The sequence below is a fragment of the Solea solea genome, chromosome 17, assembly GCF_958295425.1.
Source record: "Solea solea chromosome 17, fSolSol10.1, whole genome shotgun sequence".
Taxonomy (NCBI): Eukaryota; Metazoa; Chordata; class Actinopteri; order Pleuronectiformes; family Soleidae; genus Solea; species Solea solea.
In genome coordinates, this window is record NC_081150.1 from 12,698,937 (window position 1) to 12,725,546 (window position 26,610).

The window sequence follows — 26,610 nt, forward strand, 5'->3', positions numbered from 1 at the left end:
CAAAGATCACTTTAAATCTTTATTTACATACAGTACACCCAGACACCTGCTGTATTTTAATAATATTATTTGTTATATACAAGGAGAGTAAAGACAAAAAAAGGATTTCTATACATTTAGTCATACAAGGCAGTTAAAGGAAACATATTATGCTCATTACAATACAAACAGTGTGATCCCCACATACATCCTTGTCAAAATGCAATCAGTGATTGTGTCCTCAGAGTACAGTATATGTTAGATCTGAAAAAATTATGAACAAAACAGTTAGTCAACCCTTTCATTTCATAGCTTATAGCAAGAAAGTATTTATTATTTATTTATTTATTTAAAAGAACTACAATTCAAAATTTCTAAAACAGTTTAATGCATCTTGATGGAGCATTTATCGATGATTTCCAATTGCATATAACCAAATACACAAGGACTTTGTACAATTCCACAAATACATTTCTGTTCTGCTTCATGCCCGCCCCATGAGGTAACTCGGCAAGTGATAAAATCGCATTTAAATTATGAATACATTTTTATAGACTAATTGGGGGGGTCTGCACCACACCTACATCATGCAGGAAACAATTTGAGTTTGAGATAACCGTCTCAAACCTCTCATAAAAGCATTACAGTCATCCAATATCACCATGTTTTATATCCTAAGGATTTCCGTCTTTTCTTTGACTGTCCTGCACTTTCCCATCCCTCCTCCCTGTGCAGTCATTAGTCTACACACGGGAAACAGCTGCAAAACATCTTTTTAAATGGATTGTTCTTGTCATGACGCTTGGCCCTGGCAAGTTTGACGAGGGCTTCCTGAATGTGTTCATCAGTTTTCTGAACATTAGTTTGGATGGTGGTCAGCATGGGGCCCTGCTCCTCCACCAGCATAGCAATATCCAGAAAAATCTCATGGATGCCCTTGATACGGTTCTCCAGGTCCACCAACTCCTGGTGACGCTTCTCAATCTGGGACAGAGCGGATCGAGCCGTTTTACCTTCAGCCACAATGTTGTCAGAAAATATGTTCCACTGGCCCGTCTCAATCATCTCCTCCACCTCGTCTCCTGTCACCTCGCGTCCCACTATCTCCATCTGCCTTTGGATCTGGGTTTTACATTTCTCCCTGTGGCTCATCTCTGCCTCATTATAGTCAAACATGGCATCACGGAAACCATTGCTGAGACAGGCGTACTGGGTTCTGGCAATACGTGTGATGGCCGAATTTGAGCCATGTACTTCCTCTAACTTGTGGGCTGTGCCGTCCATGTCCCGCAGCCGTGCTAAAACACTTTCAGCCCTGGCCTTGATATCAGCACCAATGGCGTTAGAGTCCCTTTTAATGACGCTCATGGTGGTGTTGCCATGTAGAATGCGAGAGTTCTGCTCACGGAGCCTTTTAACCTCCAGTCGGATGAGTTGGATCTCTTTGTGGATATCTTGTGACTGGGAGAAGATCTCTGCCAGAGCAGGGCTGCTGTCAAATACAATGGCTTCATGGTGAAGCTCCTCCTCCATGTCCACATTACTGAGGGTGTCAGAGACGACCGAATCCTCATAATCCATCTCCTCCACATATCCATTGGACACTTCCTGTAGGTGGCTGAGTCTGTCCCTCATGGTGAGGCTGTAGAAGAAGTGAAAGGAGTACAGATTTTAGGATCTTTTTTTTCCTGTCTGGTTGCCTGTGTTGCAATAAATTGTGGACTTCAACAGCTTTTCAGCCACGTAAGTGGCTGACAAAACAGAACCACACCAGGCAGGAAGTACACTTGCAATCATCCACAAATCAACCCTCTAATTTGTGATCTTGAACACATCCATGCCTAATTTGTGGTGTCATGACTGTTTAAAAGTCTTTTCCTTCTTCCGTCAGAGACAATCCACCCAGTACCAATCACCGGCCAAACAGGTTCTTCAGAGAATAGTCTAAAGGTGTTGCTTCTCACCAAACGAGTTATTTTAACTTGTGATCTGTCTAACGTTATTATCAAGAGTCCATCAGAACATTTACATCACATCTACTTTTCAGTTTGAGGAAAAGTCTTTCAATTAAGAGTCTGGTCACATAATTCCAAAGCCTACATGATCAGATGTTATCACACCATTGACATGACATTTTTTTTTTTTTTTTACAACTTTCAGTGTTTCAGTTTAAACTGTGGATAAAACCTCCATTTTCCTTTGTGATTATTCTGTCATTATCACAAAATCATGTTCAAGGAATCTGTAGCTGCTTAATTTTCTGGAATAAATCAAGGCAATGTCTTGTGGTTTTAAAAGAAAAGGGGAAAAAAACAACAACATCATGCAAAATGATCTTAAAATAAAGTATTTTTAAGCCATTTGTTTCTGTCTCCTCAATCACCACATCAATATTATTCTTCATATATATTCTTAGTGTCATTTTATATTATAAAAGAAGAGGTCTTTACCTGAGATGTCCTCTGATGTGCACAGAAATCAAACGTTGTCGTTTTGTGTTACAGTAGGTGGCCGCGGGACCACAGCACCATCCTACAGATCTGTGGTCGACTGCTCCGGGCTGTGAGCACAAACTAAGGGCGCAGTGCTTCTATCTTTAGAGCAGAAAGTGGAGTTCAACTGTGGTTTTGTTGGAAACGATGGGGATGTGCACCACGCCATGCGTCTCTAATGGTGTGTCTTCAGGAATGAGGTCCGGTCGGTTTGGCCTGACAGTGACGCTGTGTCTCAGGAGCGTCACTTGTAAAGGACGAGGTGTGAGCAGCAATGAACAGGGTGTAAACCATGTGAGTGCCAATTTAAACTCGCACGACAGAAACCCTGCTATTTTTTCACAACACAGTAACGTAAATTGTTTGTAACATGTCACGAGACACCCCGGAAATTCAAATATTTGAGTGTCTTTCCAACGTTTCAAGTTTATCACAGTGGCAGCAGCTGTCAACAGCGTTTTGTTCAAGGCTCGTTTATTTTTAGAGTTATGATGATGATGTCTGACTGAAAGACTTGAGTTAACGTCATGCTTTTTTCAGTCACGCCCAAATGACTTAACAAGCATTCCGTGTGTGTGTGTGTGTGTCTGTGGACCAATTGTCAAGCAAACCTATCTTTGTGAGGACATTTTGAACATGTGAGGACATTTTGGCTGGTTTATTAACACTTTAGCGCCTTTTCTCGCATAAACACCGAATTTGGCAGGACCAGTAGTCCTCATGTATGGAGATCGAAACCTGGTCCTAATGAGGCAGAAACTCATTCCCGAGGAACTGGTTAAGTTTAGGGCTAATGTTTGAATTGTGGTCAGACTATGGCCTCAAGTGGTTATGGTTAAGGTTAGGCTGGCCAAACTAACACAAACCCTTGTGTGTTTGTGTTAGCTGCTTGCACTGTTGAGTAGGCTACTGCATGTCCCCAAAATTATAAATTTTTTGTTTTAAGTTCAAATTCAAAGTAGTTTCCCTTATATCAGTATGAATGACACATTGCATTGTAGTATTATGCACTTTTAAAGTATATATGTCATTGAATTTCAATTTGGATAGGTTAATGCAGTCTAAAGTGAAATTCCATTTACGCCACCCTAATGTAGGTTATAGTGTTCAGCTTCTGTTGAAATTGTTTTGTTGATTCAGTTGTATGATACTTTGAAAGGTAGTTTTCCTACAGTAAATGTTCAAACTGCTCAACTGTTCAAATTGCCCCTCCCCACTTCTACTCACACACACACACTTTCTGAAAAAGAGGTTCTTAAATTCAATGGAACTTTTTCAAGCTGAATTGTAATGTTGCTGCATCAGTTTTACAGTTTTATGCAAACTGATTGTGTAAGCTCCCATTTATACGGTTACTTGGACTGGATAATTGTGTCCTAGTTAAGTCACAAACAGAGTTAATAAAGATAATTAACTTATTGATAGGTATATAAACTCAGAGATCCAGATTGTTAAATGAGGTCAACAGAGCCTTTGTCCTCGGAAAGGTTGTACCTCTACCTGTGGTTTTGTATGTCTGTGTACATTCTCTGACCTATGACCCACTGATCCCTACAAAAAGTTTGCCCCAACATAAAGATTGTAGTGTTGCAGACTCTCTGGACTGATAGGGGTATTTGAGCATTCTGAGACCCTATTCTGATATATATATATATATATATATATATATATATATATATATATATATATATATATATATATTAAACAATTATTTAATGACACATTTAATGAATGACTTAATGGTGTATTTATTTATTTAATTTAGGCCCTTTTGGTCCTCCATAGTATTCTGTGACCCCCATGTAGCCTGAAATGACCCGTGTTTACCATGTCACTATATCACGTGACTGCACGTGCGTGTGAGTGAAGCTGCTGCTTTCAGGGGTTCCTCTGATATTCAGTCTGAAAATCAACTGAAAATCAAACAACGCAAATGTCTCTGTGCCATAATTCTGCCTATATATTACTGTGTGGTTTATGATGTCGATTAACTTAGAAGCGACAAAGAAAGATGCAAAAATGTATGCATTGAAATGAATGTGTGCCAGTTATCTGAGTATTGAAATTTCCGACTGTCCCTGAAGACATCGTTCCTCCACCAGGAGGACCCCGCCGGCACTACTTCTACTACCACAACAACTTTTCTCATTGTTTCTCACGGCAGAGGCAGACGTCATTAGCAGCTACTGCCCGAGACAGAAACAGAGGAAGAACCCAGCTGCTACACTCTAAATTAAACCCGAAAGAGCGGCCATGAAGTTGTCTTTCCTCCGCAGTGCTTGTGGCAGTCTCCGGATACATTCAAGAAGCAGGGTCAGCGGTGTGACGCAGAGATGCTTACCGGTGGCTGCTCGTGCCGACTGCCGGTGGATCCACCGGGCAGCCGGCGATTCCAGCAGCAGCGGCACCAGCCCGAAATTAGCTGTCCATTCCGGGAAGAAGTCCTGGAACAAAGACGTGTTTGAGTTGGACACGTCTCTGAAGTGAGTCTGGTAAAAAAAAAAAGTGTCACTTTTGTGTTGTTTTATTTTATTATTCATTGATTTATTTAACCGCATGGTTTGCCAAGTCAAGCGTTAGCTTCGGGACTTCCTGTTTTTTTTACCCGGCGTTTTGGCTTTTCCGAAAGCAGCCAGTTGTGCACGTGTATGTGATTCATTACAGCTCTCAGACAGCTGATGTAACTCCTCTCTCTAGTTACCATACATCCGATGTCAAAATGTGCTAGTATTCAGTGCTAAACACGATCAAAAGTGATGTTGTACCATTAAGTGACATGGCAGTATCATTACCATCACATACTGTGTGTTCTCCACGGGCACAAATGTCTTAAATATTGTGTAGTACGTGATGTTTAAAGTTTTAATGGCTTCCGTCACTGAAGCAGGCGGTCACGCGAAAATTATCAGTTCTAGAATTAAGCATTTGTTTTACTGCTGTGAACTGTAGGGCTAAACAGAGTAGTCGATTATTACTCTGCTAGACTATTACTCTCGCACTATAATTATTACTATAAGAATGTAACTATTATTGGATAAACGATATATAAAGAGAGAGACTTCACTTTGCTAAAATAGGGAGCTAAAATACATAACGCATAAATAACTCTTTGTTTACTGTTTTGAATCTTCCCTTTTGTCTTGATGTTTATTTAGGTGGAATTACTCGGAATTCAAGCTATATCAATTAAATTAGGATTATATATGTAGCATGGAACAAAATAATGTAATGCATTGCGACCCTAATTCAATTTATGTGTATTATTAAGAGATCATAACAGTGTATTATCTCTCACAGGGAAGTGGTTCAGAGCACCAAGGAGTCAATGGTGGCTTTGCAGAGAAGATATCCATCGATTCAACCCGTGCTAGCAATCATACAGGTTAACAGAAGTGTTTTATCCCTATAGTTTATCATCATTTTAAGTGTATGTGATTTTTTTTCTCATCGTCCCAGATTTTTTAAAGAATGTGCCTGCTTGTCTTGAAATCTTGTGAGGGCTGTGTTGTGCTTGAAGATATAGGTTAGACATTATTTGCCTTAACCAAAAGGTTATCTGTTTTCTGTGACTTAGTTAAACATTCATGTGCAAGTTTTTGAGGATTTTCTCTGTTTACTCATTTTATCTCAAAGACAGGTGAAGATGACAGCCTGCTGGAGATCAATAAGAAAATGGCAGGAAAGGTAATTTTTGTCTCTTGCTGTTCTCCGTTTACATACATTATGTACACATTGTATATGTATATTCTTATATACATATTTCACAGTTTATTTGTCATTATGTCCACAGCTTGGTTTGAACATCGTTCAGATTTGCCTGGCAAAAGAGTGCAGTGAAGATGAAGTAAGTGAAACTGACTGACTCACATGCTCGGTTATTATCCCCTTGTGCCAAAATATTTGTCTGGAAGAACTCTTCCTTCCCCCCTGATTGTTTAACAAGTCAGAGCTTGATGAGATGCGTCTCCCTGTGGCAGTTTGTCAGTGCAACTTGTGATCCTGGTGGTTGTGTGATGTTAAATCTGAGCCTTGCGCAAGCTTTTACTTAATTAAATCGTTAGTAAAACCCAAATGAGTAATCTTTCTACAGTTACACGTATAAGCCTTAATTTACAAACTGATTTACAGGTACAAGTAGAGTATGTTCGGTTGTAATTGTGTATCAGGAAATAGGAATTGCCCTCTCAGCAGGGGCTCTCTTTGCCCAGCTGGCAGTGGATAATTTACATTTCAGTTCCTGGCCTAAGATGACCCTGCTGCTCGACCGAGTAGCCCCCTTTACACCTGGCATTAGAACTGCTCTACTTTCTCTCACCCTTTCACATTTCCATCTTTTTTCTTTGCTCAGTCAGCAGCTCTGACCTGTTACATCTGTTGGTGCTTTCTGGCTCCTCCCTTGTTCTTCATCAAATGATGGTGTAATTAAAAGGAAAAAAAAGCACATTTGTTTACTCTCGCGATGTGTTTCTATTTACCACAAATGGGACAAACCTGAATATTTTAAATGGTACATTTTAACAGCTGAGAATTTTGTTATAGTTGATGTTTTTTTCATCTGTGCATGTAGATCGTAGATGAGCTGTTGAAGCTTAATGAGGACCCCAGGGTTCATGGCGTCTACCTCCACCTTCCCCCGACTTTCCTCACCAGTCGAGTACTCGACACTCTGAAACCCGAGAAGGACATAGATGGGTAAAACCATATTTTGTCTTAAAGAGAAGATTATAGTAACTTAGTTTTCCATTGGCACATATATAAACACATGATTGTGAAGAGTAAATCACCTCCAAGTATAAGTTGTAGTTTTTTTCACCTTTTTAAAAATATAACCAGTACTAATGTTTCTTTTTCTAATATAGATAAATTATTAAAGTCTTGTGGTGCTTTAAATTTTTTACCGAATCAGAAACTGCTGCACAGAATTAAGTCAAATTAAATGGTGTGTGGGTGTGGGCGTGTGTGAGAGAGAGACCTCAGCATACAATTGAATGAGCTAATTTGCAAAATGCCCTTCGTTATAATCACAAATTGAAGAGCGGTAGTTCAGCTGAGGACAAATGATGTAAATCACATTCCTTAAAAAAGACTTGAATGACCAGATATACAAAGTGCTGCTTGATTTACTACGAAAAGCTACAGATTGATAACAATGTTTTTATAAAATAAAACGTAAATAAAACTGTAAACCTTCATCATAAAGCATATTATGTCACATTTAATATCACACATTGTAAGCTTTTACATTAACTCAAAAATGATCTTTGGAACAGGATAACAGATTTAAATATTGGACGTTTGGTACGTGGAGACCTGAGCAAAGGTTTTGTGTCACCCATAGCCAGTGCCATCCTGGATCTGCTCGAGAAACACGGTGAGTTTGTGGTTTAAAGCACTGAACCCCAAGTTTTGTCATTTGTGAATTCTTTGAAAGGTTCTGTAACTCATGAAAAATGAACGCTATATATTAATTTATTATATTTAATATATATGTCTGTATAACAGTACTCACATTTGCCTGTGAACATGCTCATTTCAAAACCCCCAAAAATGAGCAGGCACTAACAGTCAATAACATTGTGGCTCATCAAAATGTACTTATTTTTAGTATCTACGACTGTGTTGAAGTCGGTATGAATCCCTTTAAGACCTTTACTGGATATTTTAATAGGCCATTCGGGTATATGATGCCTGCCAAAATATTTGGTGTCATCCTTTTGAGAGAACAGTTAACTTGTCTCCCCTGATGTCATCTACTGATGACTGCATTAAACCTTGATGGGAATTCTGATTCTTTGGGAAATATGACAATGCACTATGCCATACAGCAAAATTAGTTTTTTAAACAAAATATATAAGACCTAATTCTTGGCCATTGGATCTTGACAGTAAGTGAGATGTCGATCATGTGAGCCAACATTTATGTTGCTTGTGCACAGTAGGCATTTTATGAATGGAGAAACTGTTATGTCCTAATGTTAAATCTAATCGTTTCTGCAGATGCTCCCTTAAAAGAAAAAACAGTGTTGTTAGTCGGGGGAGAAGGACCATTTGCATTTTCCCTGCAGTTCCTGATAGAGAAAAGTGGAATGGTTGCTTCCAAGACTAACTGGAGCTCCAGAGACCTTCAGAGTCAGGTATGGTTTGTATTTGCTTTAAACCTCCACTAGGAGGGTATGTCTTCAGTTGTCTGTCTGTTTGTGTGGAGGGTGGTGCATTTTTCATGGATTTCTTAAGAAAAGATGCAGAGATCACTATGGCAAAAATGTCATTTGTAACCTTTTTAATGCCATTGTTTTACAACTGTTCTTGTGCTCCACATACCACATAAACATGCTGTCATCATTGAGTCGCTCCAGATTCAGTGCAGTAACGTGCACTGTTACGAGTTAAACACAAGGGGTCAGTGTCTTCTATGTGACAAGACATGATCAGCTTTTCTTGCTGGTTGAGGGCTTTTTATTATCATATTTTCAGACTGATTGGTCATGAAAGTTTTTTTTTTTGCTTTTCTTTTTCCAATCATTATGTTAATTAACTCTTTAATCACCATATTAGGTGATGCAGGCTGATGCTGTTGTGCTTCTCGGCGCTGGTAACATGAATCTTCCTCCCACCTGGTTTAGACCAGGGACTGCTGTCATTCACTGTGAGTCCATGCTGGAGCCAGGTAAATTGAGATTATAGTAAAAACTTAAGTATCTTAGTTTCTGTAGACATACTAGTTTATTAGCATGAAGCTTTTCAGTTTACCATGTAGTCAAGCTGTCCTTCTGCTGCATTTGTGAGGATAAAGTCATAAACCATTCTGTCCACCTCTTGTTTATACTGTATCTGTGACATGTGTGTACATTAATCATACTGTTTACTCGTAGGTGACCAGGCCACTGAGATGTCCTCTCAGTCTGAGTTATGGTATCTTGCAGCGGCTTACAGAACACAGGTGTCCTCGTCTCTTCATTTCCATTTTCAGTTTACCCATTTGCTTAATGTGTTCTGTCTTTGTCCTCACCTTATTCTCACCATTTCCCTCTTTGTCATCTAGAATGTGGTACGTAGTTGCAGTCGGTGGATCCAGGGGAAGCAGTATCGACAGTGGAGTTTGCGAAACCTCAAACTGCAGCCGCTGATGCCAGTGCCATGGTACAGACCACTACATCTATGATGCATATTAATACATTTCTCTACATCTTTGCATGATGTGGAGGCTTTCACTTGTGCCATACTGTTCTCTGACGTTACATACACTTAAATATTGTTTTAATAAGACTGAGTAGGAGACATTGCCCACATACTCTATATTGCTTTTTTTTTTAAATCCAATATATCGCCATCATACGTCATATTTTCTGTTTGTTAGTGATATAGAGATTTCCAGAGCTCAGATTCCCAAACCAGTAGTTCAGCTGGCTGAGGAGATTGGTTTGCTTCCAGAGGAGCTTGAATCCTATGGCAGGAACAAAGCTAAGGTCCAACTCTCTCTGTTGGACCGCCTTCAAACACAGCCAGATGGGAAATATGTATTGGTTGCTGGGTAAGTTTTACCAAATGATCTTTCAGTGGCCATTATTTATAAGTAACTGTGTCTTACTTCTGGTTACAAGCAAAGATGGTGACAAATAATCCCTCCATCTTTATGTCTTAAGTTTTGTTATCCTTGTGACCTATTTCTGAAAATGTGTTTGCATTTTATATGTGTATGGCCACACCTTGGTTATAAAGTTCACAAAGCAAATGAGTAATTCAAAAAATGTTCTGTATTTTCTTCACGTCCAGTATAACTCCCACCCCTCTTGGTGAAGGTAAAAGCACAGTGACCATTGGACTTGTCCAGGCTCTGTCCGCACATCTTAAGCTCAACTCCTTCGCCTGTCTCCGACAGCCCTCACAGGGACCCACCTTTGGGGTTAAAGGTCAGCTTTGAAAACTTGTCTGTTAAGTTTGCTTTCACCTCTCTGTGCTCCCTGACTCTCTCTTGACCACCCTGCAATTCAATACAGTAATGTCACATTTTTGCAATAATGATTTGAAAACTCTTTGTTTTCTTTCAAACCCCCGTGTATGAAAAGTATCACAACAAATAACATCTTTAGTTGTAATCTTGATAGAGTTGTTTTATGTTTTTAAAAAATATGTCCAGCTGTGCCAAATGGTGGATGTTTTTATTGGAATGAATCTCTTTTCTTTTGTTTTGCTTCCTATTCAATACATTGGGGGGTTTGGATGAGGCTGCAGACCGGCGCCCAAAGCAGCAGTTAGGAATGTATCAATAACAGTGTGATAAGCTATCTTTGTCAGTGTGAGGCTAGCATTTCATGCCCTGGTACATTTTATGCCGGGGTGGAATAGTTCACCCAGAGTGGACCACTCAGCATTCCTCCTTTGTGTGTCCTTGTTCTGTTGTCTGCCTCTGACTGTGCTACTGCTTCTTTGTTCCCAGGGGGTGCTGCAGGAGGGGGATATGCCCAGGTCATTCCCATGGAGGAGGTGAGACACCTACAGACTTGCACTGCTCCCTACCAGGACCAACACTTGCTTCAAAGACTTGTCATACAGCGACTCCCACAAAAATCACACATATACACACTCTTAACCCCCGGCACTGTGGCATAACATTGCTTTAGACTGAAGACACGGAGGTAGGGGTGGGGGGGGAGAGTAAAGGAGAGAAAGTTCAAAGATTGGGTATTTGTAGTCTACACTCCAGCGGCCTCCTTTTTGTACCAAAACCAATCTTTGCTTCTACCTCTCAATCATCTCACTGCACTGATGTGGAAAAAAAATGTTTTGCTTACTGTAAAGTGAAGGCCTCATGCCAAGCAGAGAGACTTTGAGTATATTATTATTAATATTAAGACCAAGGGGACAAAATCAAAACCAAGACAATATCTCTTGTTTGAATCTCTGTTTGTCATGTGATACATTTACAACCGTTTTGGTCGTAACTGTTCAGAGGATTTATTATGTCTCCATGCTGGACACAGCGGTGGTCAGGGGGTTTTCTTCTTGTCTGTTCATTTCACTCTGGTGAATGTGATATCTCAATAACACCTTGAAGGGAATTTGTTTTAAAACTCTGGTACACACATGGAAAATGTATTTTGGAGACTCTGTTTTGTATCATATCTGCTTTTTATACATACTGAACTGACAGTTTGGATGCCCTAAAACATTTTTTAAACGAACAGATTAGAGTAAAGAAAAGATTATTGTTTCAAATCCCTTCATTTCCTTTTTCTTTGGTGTTCTACCCTTTTCCCGGCATGTTTAACCAGTTTAACCTCCATTTGACTGGAGACATTCATGCCATCACTGCTGCCAATAACCTGGTGGCAGCGGCCATCGATGCCAGGATGCTCCATGAGGCAACGCAGTCAGACAAGGTGACTTTCAGTAATAATAACTTTTTTCACACCACAGTGTAAAAAATGTGAAACTGCTGTTAGGACCTATACATGCACACACAGTATAGCTACAATCTCGACAGCAGAAACAATTTGTCAGTGATTTGTGACTGAGATTAATTAAAGAAATCATATATCATGTTATTTATTCAGTAGAAAATGTCCTTGTTGGTATTAATTGTGCATTTTCAGTGGACAGCTGTGTGTTTGTTGTGATTAATTTTAATCTGCAAAGTTAGTACAATTAAACATATTTGTTCAACGTAGATGTTCTTCAATAAACCTTGTCTGTTTTTTACTTTAAGGCTTTGTTTAATAGACTGGTCCCTTCAGTAAATGGAGTCAGAAGATTTTCACCCATTCAGATCTCCAGACTACATGTAAGTCTCAACCCTGCAGTGTCAAAATCACTTAAACTACAAACTCTTTACATCGTTTTGTTCAGTGTTTGTTTAAAATATATGCTCCTGTCCACTAGGGGTCCTTAGTGAGCCTGCTTTCCACACTTCTTACCCCTCCTGCTTGTTTATATCTTCATGCTATTTTATTTAGTTTTGATGAAGTCCGCCTGACATCAATTTATAAATAAAAAACTTGGGAAATGGTAAATATTATACAGGTGGAAGATTAAACTCGAGTCACATCGTTATTTGTCAGTCCTGTTTGACACAGTTATCCAGAATGAGAAGTTAAAATTACTTTAACACATTTATGGGTCATAGAGTGACAGGGGAAAGTAGGAGCTCTCAAAGTGAACTTCTTGAACCTGACAATGAGCCTCATAGTAATTTAGGCTGGATTTGATTTTACTTGGTTGGTTTATACTACAGTTAATATGGGCTTAAAAAGCAAAGTAACACAGATATCTGTTGTAGCCAGTTATCTAGGTTGTAGTTCTCCAAAGTTACTAAATCACTAGCAAGTGGAGTGAATTGAATTTTCAAGTCCAATTTCTTACTTTTGGAAAAGTACTACTTTAATTTAACCAAGTGCTGGTGCTGCAGCTGGGATAAAAGCCTTGATATGTGTACATTTAAAAGCAAAAATCCACACATCTTTTAGTGGACATTTCTCTTATCTTCTTTCTCTATTCCAGCGTCTTGGCATCAACACAACAGACCCAGCATCTCTCACACCCCAGGAAATTAGCACCTTCGTCCGTCTTGACCTTGACCCTTCTCAGATCACCTGGCACAGAGGTATCTCTAGAAACTTAGAAATTCATACCTAGATTAACTGATTTAACACTGTAAGGTCTGACTTACACATTTTTTGGATAACATTGCACTATGTACAAGTGTTGTTTTCGCTTTTATTCAGTTGCACTCTAATATGATGTCCATATTTTTATAGCTGTGGTGTATGTCCTTAGACCTTTATATTTAATTATACTAATAGTTTTTCATTTTCCATGTTTAGCTGTTAATATCTCTTAAACATTTTCTTTATATATTTTTCATCTGTTCACATGTGAAATGATGCTGCTGTAATCACCAAACCTTTCCCAGTTTTGTCATCAATAAGATGAATGAAAATACAGCTGGATACAAATGTTTGTACATATCCTTCCAGAAGTGTTGCAGTTATCGGTTTGCATGGCATTATACATGTGTGTATGGTAGCTGTGCTGGTTTAAAGTTGTTAGAACAACCTGCCAAGTGGGGAGTGATGTGGTATTTACTCCAAGTGGGAATTTGACAAACCCTGGGATTTAAAACGCATTTACCACCCAGTGTTTGCTTGTGCGCCTGTGTTTTCATAAAACAAACCATTTTCCCTTTCATTACATCCCATCAAATCAGCATGAGGGTAAGGTTTGACTGGTGTTGTTTCCTCACTGGTTGAAACAGCAGAATAATTTATTTTTTGTACACCTCATCTGAGAAAAGGCCAAGTGTTGAGTGAAGAAACTGTTGAGAAGAAAACATATTGTGACGGGAGTGTTTTACGTGTATCAACACCTGCTCACAATATGAGATAAGAATATCTTTTTTTGTCAGTCATTTGGTTATACATGTTTGAAGGGCTGTAAATATGCCATGGACTTTTAAAGCCTGTCAGATTCAGACTGTAAAGGAACAAATCTGTTTTGTGTCAGGCTTATTGAATCAAATTATATTTCCTGCATGTCTTGTCTGTTCTCGATTGTTTCCCTGAGCATGGAAACAATCGTATACTTTTAAGAATTAAGAAGAAATGTATCGGGGGGAATATAAAATGTGTTTTTGTCTTTTTTCCAGTTGTTGATACAAATGACCGTTTCTTGAGAAAGATCACAGTTGGACAGGCAAGCACTGAAAAAGGACAGATCAGAGAGGTATGCATTCTTTGCTGTCTTTTACATCCTTTAAAAACATTTTTCACCCGCTGGCGTTCGTGCTGTATATGTTGGACCGAGGCATCAACAAGTTAAAATATTCACTCTCATGGTGAAACACTGCAGGGTTTCCACTGCTGAAGAATGTACAGTATCAATGAGTCCAAGTGCTTTAATTCACACACAAAGACGCGCTGCGCTCCTTTTACCTCTCCTGTCCGTAATTATCCCCAGATGTTCACCCATATGTCTATAGTAATGACTGCTAAATGAAATCCTGTAAATAAACACTTCACCTCAATTGGAAGCAAGCAGGCGTAAGTGAAAGCAAATGTTTAAAGAGGGAGAAAAATGACACATACACACACACACACACACATACATACACCTGGAACAACCTCTAAGCTAGTGAAGCATATGCTTACATTTACGGCCATCGGTTCATCCACTCTGTTTCCTTTTCATTTTTGCGTCCCCACCTTCCTCCAGTGCTAGATACACTATAGCCCCTCAGAGTATTGTCACTGGGAGTGGGAAAAGAAATATTGTGTTCCTTGGTGGATTGATGTGGCTTGAGTTAAGTTTCCTTGGCATTTGAAGTAGATATCTTTGGTTTTTAATACTCTTCCCTAAAGGCAGCTCTCTGCTCACTTATTTCCCCATTTTTTCATACACATGTCAGCACCTGAAGTCCCATCAGAAATTAATTAAACCTGGTCAATGATGAATTATTTTTCCTAAAGTCATCACTCTGTAACTTGACCATGTTCATAAAACTTGTATTCTCTGAAAAAGGGACTAGAGGTTTTAGAATATATCTTTCAGTCTCGGTACAAACTGTCTTTTCACAGTCTAATCTTTGAAATGCCCAGATTTTTTCTTTTTAAAGCAGCCACTTATGTATTTACGTAATGTATAGGTTCTCTAGTTTCACTGTTCACTGTCAAATCTGAATTTTTAGATGCTGTGTCACTGCACACAAACTTCAAATTGTTTTCACTGTTGTTCACGCTGTGTATAATTTCGCTTTTCTTAAACTCCAGACTGGGTTCGACATCGCAGTGGCCAGTGAAATCATGGCCATCTTGGCTCTGGCAGACGGCCTCGAGGACATGAGAAACAGACTGGCACGCATAGTTGTGGGGACCAGTCGCTCTGGACAGCCTGTCACCACAGAGGACCTGGTCTGTGTTACTGTGTTGTCTTTTCATTCGACGAGTGTGGGAATTTTGACTTAGGCAATCTCACATATTTGGCATATACCATCAATATGTGTCCAAATCTCTACATCGAAAATAATCACACAGAACCAGTTTTGTATTTTAGCTGTTAAAACAGATTTAAATCAATAGAATAGAAATACTACAATAACTTGAAGTTTATTAAATGCTGCTGGGAATATTCTGCTATGACTACATCCCTGTTTATGATAAAAATATATGTTGGCAACTGCACGTTAAGAAAACACAAAGTGAAGAAAGACATCTTTGCTGCTTTTGACAACAGTATAAATAACAGAAAACATTAGGAAACAGTCAAAAAGTCATCTTTTCTTTACTGTCTGCCTTTTTCTTTAAGACATCTGACTAAGAAATGTCCCCATTTACGTCTCCCTCCAAAACACAGCACAGTGCCACTTCACTCTTTCACAACAATGTGTGATTAAAATGTTGTGTAGAGTTTTGCTCCCAACACCAGGCCCAGCTCTGTAAGCTTAGCTTGCTGTGGTTTGCCTCAGAAAACTGCAGTCTGTGTTGTTTCAGATCCGTACAGGAGGATCCCCTCTAGAGTTACATTAGTCTGGTTAGTCAGGATACAGCCCCACCACAGTTTAAGAGTCAGACCCAGTGGGAATATGGTGCAGGACTGTGTTTACATTGTCTCTGTGTTACTGCGTCCAGATTGATGACGGGGCAAATTTTACTTGAAGTGTTGCCTACCAATGGAGTGTCGTGGCATTTATCAGTAATGGAAGACAACTATTTGTGTACTGTGCATCAGCATCACTTATTGGTGTTAGTGGGGTGAAATGTTTACCTTGTTTCTTTTTCTTCCTCCTTCGTCAGGGTGTGAGTGGAGCACTGGCGGTGTTAATGAAAGATGCCATCAAGCCCACATTGATGCAGACCCTTGAGGTGAGACACGCACATAACCCCACTTAAATAGTCATTATCCCGCTCAATGTAGCGTCTTGTGATGAATATCTTGTAGAATAAATAGGCTGGCAGTCCGCAAGGATATAGATCGTGTATACTATACCTAGCTCTGCTGTCAGTGAAAGAAAGGAAAGCGTTCCACTGAGAGCTTTTATGAAAGAATGATGAATCGTCCTTTTCCTCCCATGGCTCTTTGTCGTAATAGCAGTTCAGCAGTGTGCAGAGGGCAGGTTGAGCTCACAGATTCCTATAGCTGTCCTTGTGAAAAAAAAAAAACGTTTTGGGTGTGACAACCTATACCATAACACAGCTCGCAACATCTGGTTTGCATTTTGCTTTTGAGACACTGCCATAACCTGAGCGGACATCATGTGATCACACAGTAATACAAACATTTTCTCCTGTAAACATCTTTTTGTCCACAATCACTGACAGTGACCCTAAACTGAACTAAAGAGAGAAATCACCCAAGTCTCAAGAAACGGAGAGCAGTGGAGTTTGATCGCTAACGCACTGAACATCTCGTGTTCCTTTTACAGCTGAAGCCAATTATATAAGCACTGAGTAAACAAACTGCTGACTTCTTTCTAATCTCACCAAGGGATGAGTATGAAGCATTTATACATCCATATGATCCATCAACCTCGGCTGGTCTGCAGCCATATATATGAAACATACACAGTAGGAAAATAACTACAACTGGTGGTGGATAATGTAAATGTAAACACATGGTGTGATTCTATAGAACATTGTACATTTTACTAAAATTAATTAATTAGCCAACCAGCAGAATATCAATAATTCAAGTCTATTAGTAAATATATATATATATATACGTAAATATTTAGGCAGCTGACTTTACATTTAAGTCATCATCTAATAACATCAATAAAAGTATTTACTTTAGTTTTTTCTTATATCTCAATCAGTATCTATGGATTTGGTGGACATTGATGATCCATAATAAATAGCCACGATATTTTTTAATCATATTTGTCTGTTATAATAGCCCATTATGGTTTAAAGATACAATTTGTTTTTGGTTGTAGAATTTGTGTATTTCTTTAAATAATGTTTAGAGGTGCAACACATTAGTGTCCCTAATTAGGGATCAGTTGTTTATTTCTTTACACTCCGTCAGTACATTTCCATGCACAGATAAGTCATCATTTGACTACACCATTTAAATGGGCAACTGTCCTTGTCCCAGTGTTAACATCTGATAACAGCTTTGTCTTTCCAGTTGTTGTAGGACTATTTTTTGTTTGTTCCTTGTTGGTTTTTGAACAGAAATCTTGATTATATGGTGATGGGGTGGTTAAAACAAACACATACTGTCTGTTTTCTGGGTGTAGATGGGGCGGTGTTGCATTCAGCGGAGATTTAGTTACTTTTTGGCGGAAGCGTAGCAGTCATGTGTTAAACAGTTTCCTGTGTGTGTTTCCTGTGATTTTGGTCAGGGACCTGGTAATCGCGAGCGACCGTGTTCCATGAGAAATTTCCATCAAGTTTGACCGCCTGTGCTCTTTGTGTCCTCTTTGTGTCCTTCTGATTGTGTATGTCAAACACTGATGGACGTGAGCTCGCATATGGAAGCTGGAATGTTTGTCTTTGAGAGTATGCATTCCCGTGTAGTTTGAGATGAAGCCGGGTTTGGAGGAAACGACAAGAAAAAGGATAGTTTTTTTTTTTTTTTTACCCATCCCTTGTCTATGTGTCCATTCAGCGAACCTCAGTCATTCTTTGCATTTTTTAAACATCCTGTCTACGTGTAGTCTCACAGAACAACAGCATGTATCCTCCTGGAGAGTTGGAGAGCATACTATAGTCTGGACAGTCTGACATGTGACCCGAGTCCTGTCGTGGGAATATTTTATTAGCAAGTCTCTCTTCTGCAGCTGGCATGATGGACAGTACAAGAGATCCACATGAAGAGGAAATAGTGAATCTTCCTGTTATTGTTCATCTTCTTTCCTAGTTTTCATATAATCCTCCCTATAGTCGACCAGTTGAAGCGGTGACATGTTGAACCCCTCATTTATTTCCACTGTCATTACCCCGTTGAGGCTTATGTATTTCCTGAATCACTTTCCCTCATGAGCAGATGTGGAAAGAGTGAAAAGTGCATTAGCTGCAAACACACATGGAAATCCATGCAATTTATGACGTGTGTTGTATTTCCAACAGAATAAATACTAAAAGGATGTTTTTGATCATTATTCTGTTGCATGGCCATCTATTACCTAATTTTCTGTTTGCAGCATGAATGCAGTCTTTGTGTCATTGCAGTTTAAGTTGCTGTTGTAATCTATAATACCTGTTTACAAATGGACTAGTGGCAGCCTTCGTCAGAGCCTTGTTAAATGGTTGATTTACTCCCCCAAGGGGAGGTTGTTTATGCAAGCAGAGGGAGAGGTATGCAAACAAAAGCTCAGAAAATTGTAAAAGAAATTGCCTTCCCATCCTTCCTTCTTCCTCCTTTTGAAGGAATTCACAGATAGTGTAACAATGGGTCATTGACTAAATTCAGTTTTCCCTTATTAAAATCTGTCATGTCAGTGCAAGGACTGTGATCTTAGATGGTGAAGGTGACTCTGTTTGTTGATGAAATTGGATGCACCCTGTAAAATATATTTGATATAATTCAAAGCTGAAGTTGAAGCACCGTTGCCTGTAAGCTTACCTTTTATGGGACAGATCTGCTGCTTGTTGGAGAAAAGCAGCATTTTCAACTCAGTGGACAAAAGGTAACAGTAGGTGCAGTTGTAGAAAAACTATGTGAGGCCATTTGTTGTGTATATTGTCACACAAATCAAATCTGTTTTGGCAACACAAAAATAATCATAGAAACAGGCACAGTGATCAAAAGAGCACAATATTTAACGTTTCCAAGATGCAGTTTTTAATTATTGGACTTAATATTGTTTTAATATAATGTTTTTCCCAATATATATAAATAAACATGTCATCTCCATCATGTTTACATCTGTACATGTAACATCACTTTGTGAATATCAAGTGAAAGTAGTTGTGCTGGTATGAGTGTCTACAATATTCAGAAACCTGCACTTAAAGTGGTCTTGTAGTCTGAGTGTGTGTCCAGCCTTTAGCGAGTAATCCAAATCAGCAGGGGAAGGAAACTTGGCTACAGTCAGGCAGTCATGCCAGTCAAATAGCTCTTAACTTGTGCCCACTGTTTATACAGACAGAGCACCAGTGAAAGTGCATTCACACTTCAATACTTTAAGAAGGATCTTTGGCTGACGAATGATGCATTTTATGTCAAAGAGCTTGATAGTCCTTTATTTAAACTTGGATGGGTAAGACGCTGTGGGTTGCACTGTTTTCTCACCTCCTGTATGTTTGTGTTCCCTTCTCGCTGTTGCAGGGCACGCCAGTGTTTGTCCATGCTGGGCCCTTTGCCAACATCGCCCATGGCAACTCCTCAGTGCTGGCAGACAAGCTTGCTTTGAAGTTGGTTGGACAGGATGGCTTTGTTGGTGAGAACACACTGTCTGTGCATACAGATCACTAACATTAGCTACTTCAGATGAACAACTACACAACAACAGACAAGATGTTAAGTGTGGAGTTTAGGACTCTTGGATGTGGTGTGATTTATGGCAAAATCTTCTTTTGCAAGGCAGAGTCGACAATAATTTGCAGTTTGCTTACATCATGACTGTCAAGTTGCTCCCCTGTGTTTTGTGACCTTAAGCTCATACTACGTCTTTATGAGGGTCTGTACTACTTTCCTCAAGTTCAGCTCCTCCGTAACTTTCTAGGAAACCGGGGAAAGAAGAGGAAAGGAAGCAGACTGATAGTCTTAAGTGCCCATGGAATTCCTTAGAGTAAACCACACTAATCCCTTGAATGTCAAAGGATACTTAAGTATTTCCACTTTCACCTGTCCATCTATCCTGCTACTATCTCGCTGTCGTATTGACTTTGGCCACAAAAATATGTTTGGAATGTATGTGGGTTTGAGGGGCTTGGGGATGCATTTGATGAATACACAAATCCACACAAGGTTTGTATTTATGTGTATGCAAGACATGTTATTTTTGTGAGTTTGACGGCAATAACCGGTAAAAGGAGTACAATAACATTGACACAAGCTGTCATCTGTGAACTGGGTGAATGTGTAGACGGCGTGGGCAGAGAGTTGGGTTTCACAACACGAGGGCAGAGAAGCGGGGAGGCTCATATGTGCTTTTAAAATTCCATCCCTTGTTTTCCATCGGTTCATCTCATTGCCTCCCTCCCTCGGCTGTGTTTGTTACCTGACTCTCAGGTATGTCAGGAACTCAACCTCCCCACTCTTCCTCCAAAAGGAACTGGGATGCCTGGATTCCCCGCCTCACCCTCTCACTTTCCCACAGCCTGCCCACAGCTCTTTTCTCAAAGCTACAAACATTACTGTCTTCAGAGTAACCGCACAGATTGAGGATTTGCCAACAATTCAGCCAGATTATCAAAACCACTGTGATTAAAAAGTAAATCAACAACTTTATTAATGACTTTATAGTTCCCTTTCGTCCTCTTTCCAAATATGCTGCCTTAGTTGGGTCTTCGTTAAACCTCTAATAAGCATTTTTATATGAAAACTTGATCAAATGACTATGTAATGTGAAAGGTCTCATTCAAGGTCACTCTCACTGACAAACCCACAGAGAATTACCACCAGACCCAGCTGTATTCCTCAGCTGTTGTTTGCAACGTGTAGCTTGTTTTGTTTTACTGCTCAGTCACATCTTTATTGCTGTTTTGGTTCACTCTCACTGGGTTCATCATCCGTTGTGTTTCAAGCAGGCAGCTGTTTTCAAACATGCTTTAAACCATTCATGTGCTCAAACTGCTAACCGGTACTCTGCTCGCAAGTCCACTGCCTTCACACATAATCAGTTTGTTGAACTGAGTACAGCATTATTATAAGAGCAAATGGAACTGTGGAAATGAATGACCACAACTACAAAAATGATACCCAAGCTATGTAAACTACCACAATGTCCCTAAGTGATATACTGTTCAGTTTAATTGTCTCAGAAAGCTCCTCCAATGCAGCAAATGAAACACATGAACTTCTTGTGAACTCCATTAGGGTGTGTTTGAACATACTTGGGGCAATGCTTCATCATGATCAGTATTATAGTTGGGTCCTTCAAGTCCCTTTGAAATCTGGTTTTAAAATGGAGACATGCTGTTATTGGAGGGAGTAAATTCCTCATGCCAGATGTGAGGGATTTCTGAATCATTAACCCCCGAGGCTGAGTTATTGTATAATTTCCCACAGTGAACAGCCTTCCCGAATTAAAGCAACAAATCATCAAATCATCAGGCTTTAAACAAAGTGATTGCTGAGTAATGGTGATGGCTCAGCGTGTAAAATATCAACCGAAAACCCTTTCGTGTCAGTTTTCTTCTGAAATCACACACAGGTACAGTTTTAACTGTAAGTTAAATCAAGTAAGTTTAACTTTAAGTTAAAAAAAAACAACATTTGAATTTCAGCTGCAAATGGGATGATAAATGCAGCCCACACAACAAAATATCAATAAACTTTGTTTTCATAAAGCCTTTCGGCTTAAATACGAATGTATATTTAATATTTTTTGGAACAGCAAAATGATTGGCAGAATATTTTGTAATTTCAAAGAAAATCCTTGAGGTTAAAGAGCTTATTTTTGAAAATTGTTATGAGGAAGTAGATAGTTTAATGATTGATTTAATTCATTTAACCTACCTATTCAGCCTTCTTATTTGGGCTGGTACCAGTATTTTGATAAATTCATTTCCCTCTCTCTGTCTCTGGCTCTACTCTCAACATTCACCTTTTCCCCCCTCTTGCTCTCTGGACCGTTCAAGGTTGTCACACAAAACAGGAAGTGTGCAAGTGTTTCCTCATGACATCCTCTGCGGTCACTTTCCTGCTGCATGGTGTGTAACACGGAGAGAGGTTGTGTGCAATGAATGTTCTCATTTGGTGAGGAATCACGCAAACACTATGGAAAAATCCCACAAATACGGCATGTGATTTTTGTTGGCAGGCTGTGTCTGTGTTCAGCCCAATTAACAGTAAACTTTGTCACTTTTTTTTTTACCTTTCTCTAGAGGGATTTCTCATCTTTCTAATCAATTTTAACTTCCTGTCTCATTTCCATTTGCTCTCTTGTTTGCTTCTTTCCTTTGGGAAAGTCGTTTTGCTTTTAGTCTCTGGTGGAAGAAGCATGTTAATGAGATGTACATCATTTATTACTGTATATTCTAAGTTAATTTGCTTCCGCTCATGCTTCCTGGTCACATTTCCTGAGCATCCCTCAATAAAATTGAATTAAATTTTAAGAGGATTAGCTGTTGCTTGTTGTGCTTGGCACACACATGACGGTCAACAGCGTACACCTTTCGCCAGTAGAAATATTCATCCAGAACTCTATGGCAAATATAAGTGTGATGGATGAAAAAGAGTGGAGGGGAGGTCTGGAGAAGCTGACAATAATTGGTATATAACTTTAAAGCTAATAACTAAATAAAAGAGCGTTATAATAAAATCATAATATCCACACTAAATCTCTTCTGCTAAAACCTTGTTTAGGGTCCTCCTTGATTTTTATAAATCCACTCCAATTTTGGCATAATATTCTAAGACAATACTTTTTCTTGGCCTTTATTCCAAACCATAAAGCAGGAAACTGAAAAGGTGAGCGGTTGATAGAGACACACAACTGCAAGTTATGTTTTCCCGCCACCAGGCTCATATTACACTATTTCTATCAGGTTATAGAGAAAAAAACTGCACCGTAACAGGAAATCTTATCTTACAAGGCTGTCATTCTAGGTGGACTATTTGCTTTACTTGGGGCCCGATCAAGAGGCTTGTGTGTAGGGTTGTCTCTATCAAAGGTCCTCTGTCTCTTATTGAGCACTAATAGTCAACCCATGACTCAAACATGCTGCTCCAACATGTTCATGTAACCACTGTTAACTTGCTTAGGTGCTGAACAGAAGCTGAAAATGAAGTTAATGTGCTGTATTGTTGTGCTGGGTCTAACAACACGCTGTCCATTTCCCCACAGTGACTGAAGCTGGTTTCGGAGCAGACATCGGGATGGAGAAATTCTTCAACATCAAATGCCGAGCATCAGGTTTGCGACCTAATGTGGTGGTGCTGGTTGCAACCATTCGAGCACTGAAGATGCACGGAGGAGGCCCAAATGTGAGTTAACACGTCACTGTTACCAAAACACACTGCAATGAATTGTCTTTTAAAGCTTACTGAATTGTAATTTTTCCTTAATCTAATAGTTTTGACCAATGAATAATCTCTGATGCCTTGGCATTAAGTAATCAGTGACGATAACATCACCAACATAGTAACAGGTTTTTTTTTAAGGTCATGAGCTTTTTTTATGATCTTAACTCAGTAGAAATGAACAAATTAGCCCATATGCATTGTGAATTAAAGTTACATGCACATTTTTGTGAAAATCTGTTTATTGCATCCCACATCAAACAGTTTCAGGTTTCATGCCTCTTAATGTATGAGTATCTAACTGCTCATACAGCTCAGCTGTTTTTCATTAGTTTTCCAGCCTGTAGGACAACCTGCCAGCCCTCCCTACAGTCACAGAGAATGTACACATACTGTACGCATGTATGCTTCAGTGCAGAGACTAAAGGCAGCTAATGGCATCAAAATGTTGCTGATAGCCTTGGCAAGTGTTCCATTTACAATTTTGAAGCTTGCAGATGTTTGACACAAAAAGAATTTGATTGACTCACACTATGACAATCTATTTAGTTTATATAAAGAGAACCAAGGTTAGAAAACATCAGTTCCACATGGCAAACAAAATGTATTGTCCAAAAAAAAACAAGACAGTTTGCATTGCTGAAGTTTGTGAATGTTTGTAATTTTTTTCCCCAGGTTTCAGCAGGCACACCTCTTCCAAAAGAGTACATCGATGAGGTAGGAACTGCAAAGGCTCATATTAAGTGACACTAATGTAGTGACATACAAATATACAAATATAGACATAGTTCAAAATCAGAGAAGGTTTTTCTCATTTGTGAAGCCCACTGGAGCAAATGTGCTTATTTCTTCAGAATCAGAGCAATCCAGCAGCAAGTGATTATATATTGTTGGTATTGCCTATTTTTTTTTAAATTCCATCTGTATGTTTAATGCATGACAACCATATTATCATCTCTGCTGTTGATGTAAGTGACTGATTTTCAGTACCCTCTAACTTGATCAGGAGATTTGAGATTAGATGCAAATAGAACCTTAAATAGGCTTAAGCTGAGCAGAGGTGGGATTCTTTTGGGTATTTTTTTTGTTGTTGGTCTATGTGTGTGTCCAAACCCGATATTTGGATTGAATCACTGGTCTCTCAGGCAGATTCAGCTGAGTAAACAATGAAGCCATATACTAAAAGGTTAATTATGAAGCCTGTAACAAGAACCAGAAGTACTGGGGAAAACAGAGCCAGGGAAATTAATTTATGGGATCTGTATGGCCTTACTGCTCACAGCCTGTGGCTATACACACACACACACACACACACACACTAGCTCACACTCAGGGTCAGGATTCGATTATTAGGGTCAAACTCCGAGTAGCTGAATTCATATGCTTGGGTGACTTAAGTTCTGGACATAGCTCTAGCTAAACAATGACATTTTATATAGACTGAAATAACTGATTCTTTTTTGCTGACAAAACTATTTCTTAAGATGGAGTCACATACCCAGCTGTGTTTTTAAGCATGTTGTTCCACTTTTCAAGAAAATATCCAATTGTTTGCAATTTGTTTGCACGTTTTTTTATATCAAAGGAGATCAATGTCTCGATTCTTATCAAGTAATTGTAAGCAAATAGTGTATTATTTTCACATTTTCGAAAATAGAGCCGTTATTCATATAATTATACATTCAGTTAATGCGCCTAGACATTACTATCAGTCTTGCTGCAGAGAGGGAGTTTTGTCATGATGCCTTTTATATGATTTGGTGCACAGACAGCAGTTGTACATTTTACAATTACTTGGAATTTAAACTGAATTATATCCGTACATACCTGACCTTTGCTCTTGTGGCATTTCCTCTTCCTTTGTCTCTTTCCTCTATAGAATCTGAGTCTGGTTGCGGGGGGTTGCCATAGCAATCTGAGAAAGCAGATCCAGATTGCACATCAGTTCGGGGTACCAGTCGTGGTGGCGCTCAATGTCTTTAAGTAAGATGCCTGCAGACATACCTACATCCACAAAAAATTTGACATTTCCATGACATACAGTAGTTTATTTGACTTATTATTATAATAATAATAATAATAATTATTATAGTAAATCCACAAAAGCACTGTTATTTGTCCTCTTCAAATGCATAATTTCATGTTAAGGCCACCAGACATTGCTTATATTAGCTCTGGTGATTCTTCAGGACAGACACCCAGGCGGAGATTGACCTTGTGTGTCAGATTGCAAAAGAGTGCGGCGCGTCTGACGCTGTGCCTTGTCACCACTGGGCGCACGGTGGTCGAGGGTCTCTGGAGTTGGCCCATGCTGTGAATGAAACTGCCAACAAACCCAGCAACTTCCAGTTCCTGTACAACATAGAGGTGAGAGCTGAAGCCGTAAATGCTATCCTGCATGCTGTGTTTGTAATAATAATAATTTAATATATTAATAATAATAATAATAATAATAATAATATATTGCAGCACTGTAAGGGTTTGATGTCTTTATGTCAGTGCTGTGTGACAGGCGGTTGTTCTTATATCTGCTCCTACTGTTGTCTGTACCTGGTACTCTCTGTTTACATGAAATGATGGTGTTATCTTTGGAGCATAGTTGGAGCATGTGGAAATAAAAAACAAAACATCAGCTGGTTTGAGTTAGTGAGTTTGTGAAGTTGTGACTTAAATAAAGTTATTCTGTTACAGCCACGTGTTTGTGAGTCTGCGTATGCATTTATATAATGGACACACGTGCCTGTAAACCACGATTCCAACAATTAGAATACAATAAGTCGACGGCTAATGAAAGTAGTCAAGTTAAAGAAAATATGTGAAATGATATAATTCTTATCTCTTCCAAAAAAAGGACGAGTTTGGGTGTAAGGGATAGCTATGTGTGATCACATTATGCAGACCTGTACTCGACTGATTTGCACCAAGCTGTGTGGAAGGATGGGTCATGTGCACAGAGGAATCTATCAAATCTTGATGCTGTTTGAGTCAAAAGGGCGGGCCCTGGGGGTTCTCTACT

General features: G+C 39.2%; 2 protein-coding genes across 3 annotated transcripts in view; one reads left to right on the forward strand and one right to left on the reverse strand.

The window, feature by feature from the left end:
* Window positions 1–37: 37 nt before the first annotated feature.
* Window positions 38–2,761, reverse strand: stx11b.1 (syntaxin 11b, tandem duplicate 1). The gene is made up of 2 exons (XM_058613620.1): window positions 2,430–2,761; window positions 38–1,621 (listed from the first exon to the last, which is right to left on the reverse strand). Exon 2 carries the CDS (start codon window positions 1,612–1,614, stop codon window positions 718–720), a length of 897 nt encoding a protein of 298 aa, XP_058469603.1. The 5' UTR covers window positions 1,615–1,621; window positions 2,430–2,761; the 3' UTR covers window positions 38–717.
* Window positions 2,762–4,606: 1,845 nt separating this feature from the next.
* Window positions 4,607–26,610, forward strand: part of mthfd1l (methylenetetrahydrofolate dehydrogenase (NADP+ dependent) 1 like) — a 29,488-nt gene continuing 7,484 nt past the window's right edge. Inside the window, exons 1-24 of one of the 2 annotated variants that reach the window (XM_058613836.1) lie at window positions 4,607–4,954; window positions 5,769–5,853; window positions 6,105–6,155; window positions 6,262–6,315; window positions 7,039–7,163; window positions 7,742–7,842; window positions 8,469–8,605; window positions 9,027–9,117; window positions 9,344–9,411; window positions 9,514–9,611; window positions 9,829–10,002; window positions 10,245–10,381; window positions 10,909–10,955; window positions 11,744–11,851; window positions 12,178–12,252; window positions 12,969–13,071; window positions 14,113–14,189; window positions 15,233–15,373; window positions 16,256–16,324; window positions 19,734–19,845; window positions 23,419–23,558; window positions 24,270–24,311; window positions 25,474–25,577; window positions 25,784–25,961. In XM_058613836.1, the coding sequence (XP_058469819.1) occupies window positions 4,725–4,954; window positions 5,769–5,853; window positions 6,105–6,155; window positions 6,262–6,315; window positions 7,039–7,163; window positions 7,742–7,842; window positions 8,469–8,605; window positions 9,027–9,117; window positions 9,344–9,411; window positions 9,514–9,611; window positions 9,829–10,002; window positions 10,245–10,381; window positions 10,909–10,955; window positions 11,744–11,851; window positions 12,178–12,252; window positions 12,969–13,071; window positions 14,113–14,189; window positions 15,233–15,373; window positions 16,256–16,324; window positions 19,734–19,845; window positions 23,419–23,558; window positions 24,270–24,311; window positions 25,474–25,577; window positions 25,784–25,961 (2,547 nt within the window). In that variant the 5' untranslated portion in view covers window positions 4,607–4,724. Of the gene's footprint in view, window positions 4,955–5,768; window positions 5,854–6,104; window positions 6,156–6,261; window positions 6,316–7,038; window positions 7,164–7,741; window positions 7,843–8,468; window positions 8,606–9,026; window positions 9,139–9,343; window positions 9,412–9,513; window positions 9,612–9,828; window positions 10,003–10,244; window positions 10,382–10,908; window positions 10,956–11,743; window positions 11,852–12,177; window positions 12,253–12,968; window positions 13,072–14,112; window positions 14,190–15,232; window positions 15,374–16,255; window positions 16,325–19,733; window positions 19,846–23,418; window positions 23,559–24,269; window positions 24,312–25,473; window positions 25,578–25,783; window positions 25,962–26,610 lie in introns of both variants that reach the window. The other variant, XM_058613835.1, reaches the window with a different exon arrangement.